The sequence below is a fragment of the Cebus imitator genome, unplaced genomic scaffold (genome assembly GCF_001604975.1).
Source record: "Cebus imitator isolate Cc_AM_T3 unplaced genomic scaffold, Cebus_imitator-1.0 Scaffold109, whole genome shotgun sequence".
Taxonomy (NCBI): domain Eukaryota; kingdom Metazoa; phylum Chordata; class Mammalia; order Primates; family Cebidae; genus Cebus; species Cebus imitator.
The window spans coordinates 1,824,398-1,836,514 of NW_016107424.1; the positions used below are offsets into that span (position 1 = coordinate 1,824,398).

The 12,117-nt window shown below is 36.6% G+C and overlaps 1 protein-coding gene across 2 annotated transcripts in view; it reads left to right on the forward strand.

Moving 5' to 3' along the window:
• Positions 1-12,117, forward strand: part of SLC26A7 (solute carrier family 26 member 7) — a 174,972-nt gene that overhangs the window by 111,196 nt on the left and 51,659 nt on the right. For both annotated transcript variants that reach the window (XM_017538069.2, XM_017538068.2), the window contains exons 6-9: positions 2,104-2,256; positions 6,075-6,157; positions 8,264-8,411; positions 10,809-10,922. In XM_017538069.2, the coding sequence (XP_017393558.1) occupies positions 2,104-2,256; positions 6,075-6,157; positions 8,264-8,411; positions 10,809-10,922 (498 nt within the window). The remainder of the gene's footprint in view (positions 1-2,103; positions 2,257-6,074; positions 6,158-8,263; positions 8,412-10,808; positions 10,923-12,117) is intronic.

The window sequence follows — 12,117 nt, forward strand, 5'->3', positions numbered from 1 at the left end:
ACGGGGTTTCACCATGTTGACCAGGATGGTCTCGATCTCTTGACCTCGTGATCCACCCGCCTCGGCCTCCCACAGTGCTGGGATTACAGGCTTGAGCCACCGCGCCCGGCCTTAATGCTGTTTTAAACAATGTTTCAGTGAATATCTTTGTAACAAGATCTTTTCACATGAGCCTAATTATGTTTATAGCTTAATGTTTTGAAGTAGAATTGCTGAGGCAAACAATAGGGCAATTAGAGACCCTATGTCTCTCTATATATTTATTTTATATATATTATATATGTTTATATATATATATATATATTTAATACACACACACAGGCACACATATATTAAGCTAGAGACAGGATCTCCTTCTCTAGCTTACATAGATCTCCTTCTCTAGCAACCATAGCTCACTGTAAACTAGAACTCCTGGGCTCAAGGGATCCTCCCTCAGCCGACTGTTGAGTAGCTAAGACTTCAGGTGCATGCCATCATGCCCAGCTAATTTTTAAAATTTTTCCTAGGGAAAGAGCCTTGCTATGTTTCCCTGGCTGGTTTCAAATTCCTGACTTCAAGCGATCCTCCTGCCTCAGATTCCCACAGTGCTGGGATTATAGGTGTGAGCCACCACACCTAGCCCTTTCTTACATATTTTAATACTACTATTGTATTTTGACTTATTATAAATATATATTTATGTTTGTTAGTGTAAGCCCATAAATATTCTCTTTCAAAATTTTCTAATACATTCTATGCATTTAATATTCTGTATGAATTTGAGAATCATTATGTTAAATTTCCGGACAACAAAATTCCACTTGGGTTTCCTTATATCAGACATTCTTGTAGAGGATGGATTGTATTTGACTAGTTATTATTATTCGGCACCTAATTTAGGGTTCTTTAAATTTTTACCCTATCTTTTTTTTTGTGCTAATAGATTAGATGCTTATATAACTATCAACAATATGCTAAGTTGTTGGAAAAAATGTTATTGGCACTTAGTTGAAACATAGCCTTTGATTTTGAGAAGGGCTTTAATGTTATTCTTCTGGTTGACTTTTACATTGATCCTAGTTTATTTGCCACATCAGATTATCCCAAATTACCAAGATTGAATATTTGATATTAATATATTATACTTTCTTCCTAGGTGTAGGCAAATTCTTTGAGATAGGTAAAACTTCAAGCAGGCCTGCATACTTTTAAAGACAAATAGTTGTATTGATTTCTTGAACATACTTTTCAGGAAGTCAGGCATTCCTCCCCTCACGTTCTGTGCTCTAAGTTTTATAAACATGCCCTTTAGACAGAATATTTTCCCTCAGGTTTCTTCCCCTTACCCCCCTCTACCATCTATAACCTGGCAAATTCCCATTTATCTGCTTTGAGAAGGGACCCCCGACTACTCAAAACCCTAAGTTATATACTTCAGCTTCCCTTTCCACATCCATAGCACTGAATGCATTAATTTATTGCTTTACTTACTGATTCCTACACTAGACCATGAGCTCTGTGAATACTGAAGCAACATCTAAATTTTTTTATTATGTAGACCTCACACTGGTATGGTGCTTGGTATAAAGTAAGTGACAATAAACAAGTAAATTAATGCTGAATGACTGAGAACATGTTAATAATTTACATGAAGCCAAATATCTGATTCAGTTAAATGTCAGCTCTTAACTCCTTTGTGTGTGATCTATATGTGTGCTTGTTTGCTTCTGGGATTTGAGGAGGGCCCCAAAGTTGGGGAACCCATGGTCCCCTGACTGCACTTAATAATGAATCTACACATAAATAATGAGTTAAACATCTCTGCCACTCGAAGTGTCAGGGAAGAAGCCAAAAGAGTCATTCTCTTTAGCAGTGTTCTTATGTCAGAAGGCGCAAACCCTGAGTTTGATGAAAGGAACAAGAGCAATTTTAATTGCAGATCTGTTGATACAAATAAATATATAGCATTAGCACTGACTACCCTCCTACCTGTATGTTTCCTCTCCCTAGTCATTAAGATGGTTTTAAAAAACATCATCGAGTTTATTGGAGGCCAGCTTTTTATTTTGGTATATTATAGGTGACCCTGAATTTTGTTCACATTTTTTCTTATTACTGTAGATTTATGCATATGTTTTTGAAAACATCAAGTCTGTGCGACTGGAAGCATTGCTTTTATCCTTGCTGAGCATCGTGGTCCTTGTTCTTGTTAAAGAGCTGAATGAACAGTTTAAAAGGAAAATTAAAGTTGTTCTTCCTGTCGATTTAGTTTTGGTAAGTATGAAATCAACATCTAGCTTTTTGCCATACAAAGCTTGCCAGTTCTTAGGGAGATCTACACATGCTTACTATATTGTCTACAGTAACCCTCAGCTACTCCTGTGTCTCATTAAAGCAGGGCTAATTTGCATGACTATACATTAATGTAGGAACAGGAAACATTTTGAGTCAATAATTTAAAAAAGAAGGCATACATGTTTTCAATTTATACAACATTTATCATATGCTTATAATTTTTTATATAAATAAAAGAACATATAGCTTAAGATCTTAAATAAGGAGGTACTTCTAAGGGTGAGACTCAAAAGGTCTCTGGCATGATCTTCTGTAAAGTAATAAGATATGGTATCATATCCTATTTATATGACACCCTGTAAGATATATATAGAAATATTAGCAATTGACAAATGTTCAGTCATGACTGAGAGGTTTTTGTTACTTGCCTAATCTTGCTTTATTGAAAGGATGCTCGTGATTTTCATCGGCCAAGACTGGTTCTCTGAAATATTTTTTTTGTTATACCTGGAAAAAACAATACATTATACTTTGCTCCTAAGACTTGTGGCATTAGAAAATATGTTTTGAAATTTCAAGAACACCTGATGGGAACTCTTAACTACACAAAGCATTAAGTTGAAAATAAAATCTTAACATATAACCATAGTCTACTAATTTATTATCAATTGGCTTTAGAAGTTTAATGATCTTTGGGTTATAAATGTATATGACAAATGTCTAAATCATTTCATCTATTAAAATATTCCTTTGGATTTTGAAATTGTGTAGGTTTATGTACAATTATAAGGCTAGCACATTGAAAATTGACTCTGGAGGCTATGACTTATTTCTATACAACTAAGATGAAAGGCTTCCCTCTATAACTAGGCCATGTATGATTCTATACTCTTGATAATTGTTGAGATCTATTAACATATGTGATCTATATAATGTCTATGTGTGTGTATTTCAAATAAGCCATAAAAATACAGAGTACTATGATTATTAGTTTTCAAAGCAACAACTTTGAAACATACCATCTTATCTCCAAGTCCTATAGATATTAAGAAATACTTATTATATCTTGGGTAGCTATATTGCATAAGTTTCATAAAACCAAAAATTGAAAATAGCCTTAGGGAGGAAGGCCATTGAGTTGTAGTAAAACAGTTGCTTATTCTCTGCAAAACCAGTTACAATTATTCTTAGAATAAGATAAAAAGGTATTTATTATATAGTGTTATTCTTATCATTTGTATGACCCAAGGCAAAAGTACAAATGCAAACTCAAATACTTTTATAGATCAAAATGTTAAATATAACAAATTCTGTTTTCTTATGTTGACAAATATCCCTTAGTGATGACTTTGAAAGCCGGGTTAGAACAAACGATTTTCCTAGTCTTTTATGTTCTGCCAGTATGGGGCAGCATGGGGAGAGCCAGCCTCTTGATCTTCTCCTTCCCTTCCTTTTCCAGCTCTATCCCACCTACCAGGGGATTCACATGTATATGTGTGGACACCTCCGTCCCCACGTCCAGGCTCCAAACACATTGTCACTCCACCCCCACTACGACTGACTCTTTGCCAACTTTCTTGCGCTACCCTGGGAGGATGGACTTCCAGTAGGTGCCCTGCAAGTAGGCAGGAGGCCATTTGGGCAGGAAATTATAGATTTCTGAGTATCCAGAGTGTGGTTCAGAAAGACAGGTGCAGGTCTGAGTTGGGCATAAACCCCCTACTCCCACAGAGCTCCCTTATTGTGGGGAAGTCTACAATTGGAAGAAGCCAGATTAGAACTCTCTAAAGCAGGGGTCCCCAACCTCCAGACTATGGACTAGTACAAGTCTGTGGTGTGCTAGGAACCTGGCCACACGGCAGAAGGTAAGCATTACCACCTGAGCTCTGCCTCCTGTCAGATCAGTGGCAGCATTAGATTCTCATAGGAACAGGACACTACTGTGAACTGTGCATGCCAGGGATCTAGGTTGTGTGCTCCTATATAACCTAGTGCCTGATAATTTGAGGTGGAACAGCTTTATCGTCCCCAAACTGTCTCCCATCCCCTCCCCCAACACTGTTCATGGAAAAAATGTCTTCCACAAAACCGATCATTGGTGCCAAAAAGGTTGGGGACTGCTGCTCTAAAGTACTAGTCACGTCTGGGGTGCAGTCTTCTCTTGCCCAGGTCTAAGGGCAGTACTGGCCTTATACACGCATATTGAATTAATATTGAAGAAGGACCAATTACTCAACTGATAAGGAAAGTTGAATTTTGTTAAATAAATATGGCAAAGAAGTAAAACACTGTCTTAAAGGCTAATTCAGTGAGTTAGGGCACTTAATTTTAATATTAGCTATGCGTATCAAACACCTTGTATACTTCCATTTTCAATAAGAATCCAGTATCTAGTAGCCATGGTATATTTTCTTTATAGCTCACAATATTTTCTGACCTAGTATAGATGTTTATTAATGATTATGAGCAATTATAATTTATTAATTGGCTTAGGAATTTTTGTTTTAATGTGTCTGATTCTAAGCTAATAACCTGAATCTTTAGTTCCTAGTAGCTTCTTTAGAAAATGCTACTATTGTACCACAATATTTATAAAGTTTAACAGTATAATCTTTATGGTTTTATTGCTTTTTATCTTTTTCTTTAAGTCCTCAGAGTATTTTGCTTTTTAAGCCTATTTGGTGTTTTAAAAACCTCTGCAAATTCAGTTAAATATCATCACAGAGAACAGAACAACAGGAATAGGAGAAAAATCTACGAAATGATATTATTGGGCATTAATTATTAGATATTCCTTATTTAGCTAGTGTGAATTCGTTATACTTTTTTCCTGGCCATGTGTATTGTAAATTTGTATTTGAAGTAGATAATTGATATGTTTCTTTTACAAGATGAATTATTCCAAACTGATACCATAATCATGTGAAATTTTTAGTATCTATTAAAATTATCAGAAAAATGAAAATCGATGGAAAACAGTAGAGTACAGTGGCAGGTGAATGGGGCTCTGACATGCATGTTAAAGATGGTTATGGGTATAGGCAGGGAACATGTAACCTTGCTTAGCATATGTCATAGCAGAAGGATAGGGTATCTGAAACTCTGCAGGGGTCAGTTTAAAAGCATTGAGCCCAGCAGGCTGTGAAGCAGCATGTTTTACTACAAGAAATAGTAAAAGCTAAAAATTTAAAAATATTCAAGGAGACTGTACATCATCACTGATGACTAACATAGATTAGGAATGTGGATGCAATATCTCAAACTCTTGAAAGGCTGCTGTCATGGAGAGAAAACATGCTGTTTTATGAAGCATCCCTTCCTATCATGAGAGACAAGTATTTAGGTTGAATTATGCTGTCCTCATGCACACACACACACACACAACTGTATTCCATATTTTTCCCCTTCAGAATTGGACATAATTGGGTTGACATGGGTAGGACATTAGCAAAGCCACATGAGGATGCAGCAAACCACTATCATGGCATGTGTATACCTATGTAACAAACGTGTACGATCTACACATATACCCCAGAACTTAAAGTATTATAAGTAAATAACTAAATAAGAAAAGCCATATGATTGGGATGCCATCTAATTTGGAGACTGTAGTACTCTCAAAACTGAGTGACTTTTTGACTTTTAATATTTTATTAATTTTTAAAAGTCTGTGCAACTGCTAGATTATTCTTGATGATTATGGGACACGAGAACAATGTTTACTTTTAGAAATTGTTTTAAGGTGTTTGAGAGGTCAGTAATGTATATCTTTTCTTTTTCCAAATGGAACCTCACAGATTATTGCTGCATCATTTGCTTGTTACTGTACCAATATGGAAAACACGTATGGATTAGAAGTAGTTGGTCATATTCCACAAGGGTAATGTAGTCTGTTTTAAAAAAATATTGTTTGTTTGTTTGTTTTTGATGGAGAAAGGGACTGGGAGTGGGTGGGTATGGATATTTCACTTCGTAATTCTAATTAATTTCTATTACAAAATGATAGAAATACATACTACATGTGTAGAGTAAGAGTAACTTCCTAGACTTCACCTATTACTAAGGATGTTGATAATTGCTTTATACAGCATTGCTTCAGGTAAAAGGTTTGGGAAATATTTGCAAATATATTGTTGAATAAGTGGAGGACATTGACTTTGCAAATTAGAGTTATGCTCTGGGATTTAGTCTGCCCTGTCTCTTCCCCACCACACATATTCTTATGACTATTATCATTTCAATTAAATCATAGTAAAAGTAGACAAGCATCATCTGAAATAGCAAACCCTAGGCCTGGGTAGTATATAATAGTGAGGGAGCGGAAGTGGAGAAGAAGGCGTGGTTCTCTAGCTGGCCTATAGCCTTCCTCTGGCCAATAAGAAGAAGTTTAACAAAAGAGATGTTCACCCTAAATGAGCAAAAGGCTGTACCACATATGGTCTGAAAGAAAATGAAAATATATGAGGGAAGGAGGACAGTGTCTTATGGGTTATTTCCTTTGAATGGGCAGCATTACATATTCACTGATAATTATAAATTTGGGGCAAAGTTACAATTGTTGAGTACTGTCAAATTTTGTCTTCTAATCACAAATTTTGGTTTCTAATTACATGAAAATGGAGAAAGAGTAGAAAAATTCTCAGGGATTAAAAAAGAAATGTTAAAAATGCCATCTCTAGCCTATATAGCTATAGACTAATGTGGATTATATGAATCAAATTGAATTTTCTCAAGGATTTTTGCTTTTCCACATTTGCAAGTCAATTTATTGTTCCTTTTATGCCAATTTTTTGTTATTAATAATTAAGCACACTCAGTCTTCATGAAACAAAGTTCTCTTACTTTGAAATGGTTTTGTATAGCATAATAACATTTAATGATACAAATCAATATGTCTTAAGGGTAACCTTAAGTCAGTACCTCTAATTCTCCTTTATTTTGAGTGACCTTTCAAGATCCATACTCTAAAGAAATTATAACAAGAACATGGCTTTGAAGAGAAATGGAGCTGAGATTGCATTCCAGCTCTGGCATTCACCTTTTGATGTTAGATAAATTACCTAACTTTTCTCAGAATGTTTTCTCTTTCATACAGTGGGAATAACGATGCTTGGTTTGGAGGTTTGTGGGAGAATTAAGTAAAATAGCTAATATGAAAGGGTCAAGCATTCTGCTTACATACTGTGTATTAGATCAACATGAATTCTCTTCCAGTTTTCTTCCACTATTGCCTGAGAAATTTATTTATTTATTTACTTTTTGGGTGAGTCTCCCAAAGAATCATCAGGGATAAATAAATGATGATACTTTGGCCCAAGTGGGTTTCAAAATACCATTAGACAAGGGCTGAGTATTATTTGAGAGAAATGTTTTAAACAGTTCTTTGAAATGAAAAAACAACTATGGTCCTGTATTTTGAAACAGAGGGTTAGCTGGAGCCTTTATACGTATTTTTCTTTATGGATATAAGGCACAGTTAAGTGTACTGTGAAAGGATTGAGTTAAAAACATAATTAAGATAATGAACTCAATGGCAAATTTGGGAATTAACTCAAGAATGCTAGCCCACAGTAAACCAGTGTTTGCATACAGCACTGCAGTATTCAAGGGAGGAAATACAGTCTTCAACACCAGCCAAATAAATATTTGGAAGGGTTCGAATGAAAGAACACTCCAGATTTGCTTTTGTTCTAACACAGGAAATTTCTGTCGAGTCAGAGTTTCTGTGGTGTAATCTGAATTCCCTGGGCGTAAATGCCACTTAAATGCATGGAGCTATCCCTGTGGTGTTCCTTGTAATTTTGCTTTTCTGCTAAATAATGTTGAAAACAAAGGACTTCTAAGGGCAAGACTGCTTGGTTTTCTCATGAGTATTTCACTTAGTCTATGTCAACTTCAGACTCATTACCACAGTTAAATTCATTGCAAGTTGTTACAGAAATTACATGAAGTTTGATGACTTCAATATGGTCTTTCTTTTCCACAGAATTCCTTCACCTAGAGCTCCCCCGATAAGCATCCTCTCTGCGGTTATCACAGAAGCTTTCGGAGTGGCACTTGTAGGCTATGTGGCCTCACTGGCTCTTGCTCAAGGATCTGCCAAAAAATTCAAATATTCAATTGATGACAACCAGGTGGAGTGTGCCCCCAGCCCCTCCCTACTCCATTTGTATCATTGCACTGTGTATTCCCAGATCCTAAAAATGTTGAACTTATGAAAAATAAAACTTTCCTAACTCTATAGCAAGAATGGGTTGAGCAAAACAAAGAAAAATATCTAAATCATTCATAGGAAGCTAAAAACCTGGCATTGATGGTTCATAATACTTTTTATTTTTGTTAAAATAAATGGCATCATGATGTTCTTTTTGATTTGTTTTTAGGAGAGAATTCAAACATATTTATCATTGCATGCTAATGTTTAGTAATTATGGATTTCTAAGTACAAATAAGACTAGTATTAATCTTAGTAAAAAAAAAGCTAAAGGAGGTGAGGGTCTATTTGAGTACCAGGAGATGCAGATTATACTGATCATATTTCTGAATACACTTTTGCCCATGTCCTGTCATGGTCCTACAGAGCTGTACTGGTCTGCAGAGAAGTTGCAGTGCAGCGGTTTATGAATATCAGTCTGCCTATGTGCACATCTCAACCTCACACTTTGTGACCTTAATCTATGTGCACCAATTTCCTCATCTTTAAAAAAGATTTATTCATTCCACAGATTTATGATGAACTCTAATACATAGCAGGCACAGGTCTAGGTATAAGGGATGCAATGGTGAACAATGCAGACCATGTCTTTCTTTTACTCGAAACCTCCCAGTGACTTCCGGTCACACTCAGAGTCACAGCCTCTCTCATGGCTTACAAGGCTCTGCATAACCTGCTAATACCCTTTTCCTCCCTGGTCTTACACCCTTTTATACTCTGTGCTAGCTACACCACGTTGCTTCCCCCTGAACCAACTAGTTATGCTTCTGGCTACAGATATTTGCACTTGCTGTTCCCTTTTCTGGGAGTTCTGTTCTTCTCTCTGATACCTGCTTAGTTGCTTTATTTATTTATTTTTAATTTTTGTTTTCTAGAGACAAGGCTCACTCTCTTGCCCTGGCTGGAGTGAGTGGCATGATCATGGCTCACTGCAGTCTCAACCTCCTGTGCTCTAGCCATCCTCTCACCTCAGCCTCCCCAGTAGCTGGGACTTCAAGCATGCACCACCATGCCTGGCTGCTTTTCTTTCTTTTTTTTCTTTTTTTTTTTTTCATTTAAAACATGTTTTAAAACATAGGGTGTCTTGCTATGTTGCTCAGGCTGGTCTCAAACTCCTGGCTTCAGGAGATCCCCCGCCTCAGCCTCCCAAAATGCTGAAATTGTAGGTGTGAGCCGCTGTGCTCAGCCAGCTTCTTTATTCAAATGCTCCTTTCTCAGGGAAGCCGTCTTTGGTAATCTAAAATCTGAAACTCCAGATTTACCCATGCCATCCTCAGCTTTGCTTTCTGTACTTATCTTGTTTATTGCCAGCATTTGCTTTCCATGACCACAGCTCTATAAGGGCAGAGATATTTGTTGTGCTAACTAGCAACAGCAGACACAAAAATACTATTAAGGGGAATTTGCAATAATCCAAGTGATATTTGATGACTTGGACTAAATTGTAGTGATGGAAGAGATGGAAGTGTATGGATTCTGGATTCGATATGGGTATCATCTGGGCAAAGAGGGAGCAGAAAAGTCAAGAATAACCCGAAAGCTTTCAGTCTAAGCATTTGGGACTTGAAATAGGGAAGAACATAGGAGAACAAGGTTGGGTGTTAGAAAGCTGTAGCACAATTTAGTAAGTTGGAGATACCTGTTAGCCATCCAAAGGGAGAGGCTGAGTAGCAGATTGGCTCTACAGTCTGACATTCAGAAAAATGGTCCAAGCTGCAGATAAAAAATTTATAGTTGTCAATGTGTATTTGAGTAGCTAAGAGGTAGGTAGAGAAGAGAAGCGGTCCTCCAGTATTTAAACTTGGTTAGATGGGAAAGAACCACAAAGGACATTTAAAAGTGATGGCCAGGGAGGTAGGAGGAAATCAGGGACATCCTAGAAGCCAAGTGAAGGAGCCTTTAGGGAAGAACAAATGAGCAAATATGCCAAATGCTTCTTTCAGGCAAGGTCAGCCAACAATGAATCATTGGTTTAGCATTGTGAAGGTCATTTGTGGAGTGGTGAGAAGAAAAACCTGATTGAGGTGACTTAAAAATGGAGGAGAAATTAATGGCATAGAGCAGTTAAAAAAAAATAGAATTTCCCTATAAGGTTGTTATGAGGATTCAATGAGTAAAGTGCTTGAGAACAATTTCTTGCTTATTGTAAGCACCCAATAAATGTTAGCTATTTGTATTGTAATTGTTAAACCCCAACTGGTGGGGAGAACAAAATCTGAATACAAACAAGCCTCATTATGTGACAAATTGTACCTGCGGTCTCTAAAAGTCGATTGTGATTAAGATATTATATATTCTCTCATTATGAATCTTGCAGGAATTTTTGGCCCATGGCCTCAGCAATATAGTTTCTTCATTTTTCTTCTGCATACCAAGTGCTGCTGCCATGGGAAGGACTGCCGGCCTGTACAGCACAGGAGCAAAGACACAGGTAACTGAATTGTTCAGCAGGGGCAGAGGACTGCTGGGCCTTGGCTCCCATTCTCAGAGAGTGGGAAGAGCTAGCTTCTCTTTAAAGCCCGGAAACTATTTTCACTTCTTTAATTTTTTCTAAGTTGCTGCAAGAAAGACCTTCTCTCTCTTGTCTTTCTTATAAATGACACTTCCAAAAGCTGAGGATTCAACAAGCAAACTAAAACATTCTGTACAAATTGCAGCTTTATGCTCAGCACCTTTGAGACCAAAGCTCCCTCTACTGGTGGCTCTTTTTAATTGAAATGGTCAATATGACGTTTTCCCATTTTTATTAATTTCCTTTAAATAAATAAAATCCATTATGTGAAAAAAATCAACCCTTGACACTGAAATTTCCATCTATAGAGTTATGCAAGTATTTAAATGTGTAATAAGATATCTGCACATATTTTAGGTTAAGCAATTGTATTTTTTAGGAACCCAAATCAATTTGACATGTATTGAGAGCCTGTGATATACCAGGCATTCTGATGGGTACTGGTAAGATGATGAGGATGATTACAGTCATGGTGATGAAGATGTTGCTATTGATGATGATGGTGGTAGTGATGGAAAAGATATTGAGTTTGTGTCAGGCATCGTTTGTCATACTTTTGTTATAAATGAACTTGTTTAATCCTATGAATAATTAAACCTTTAATGGTTTAGACAAACTTATGAAGGAAGTAATTATTATACTTAGTTTCTACATGAGAAAGTTGAGGAAAAGAAGATTAAAGTAGCTTACCCAGGTCTTAGAGGTAGTAAATGGCAGAGCTGGGGTTGGAACCAGATAGATTTACTCCAAAACTTGCATCCTTAGTCACTGTTTCTTATAAGAAAAACCATGTGTATCTTAGTATAAAAAATTAACATTAACAGCTAACTGTTATTAAAACAATTCATATTTAAATAGGAATCAAATGAGAACTTCTGAAACATTATATGTGCTGATTCAAACATTCATTGGGAGTCTTCCTTATTAAATACTTTTTTAGGTTGTAGAATAATTGATTTTGAAAAGTATGTGGTTCTTGACCTTGTGGGCAAGTGGTCAACAGATATTAAAATATAGCATAAGGGCCGGGCGCGGTGGCTCACGCCTGTAATCCCAGCACTTTGGGAGGCCGAGGCGGGTGGATCACGAGGTCAAGAGATCAAGACCATCCTGG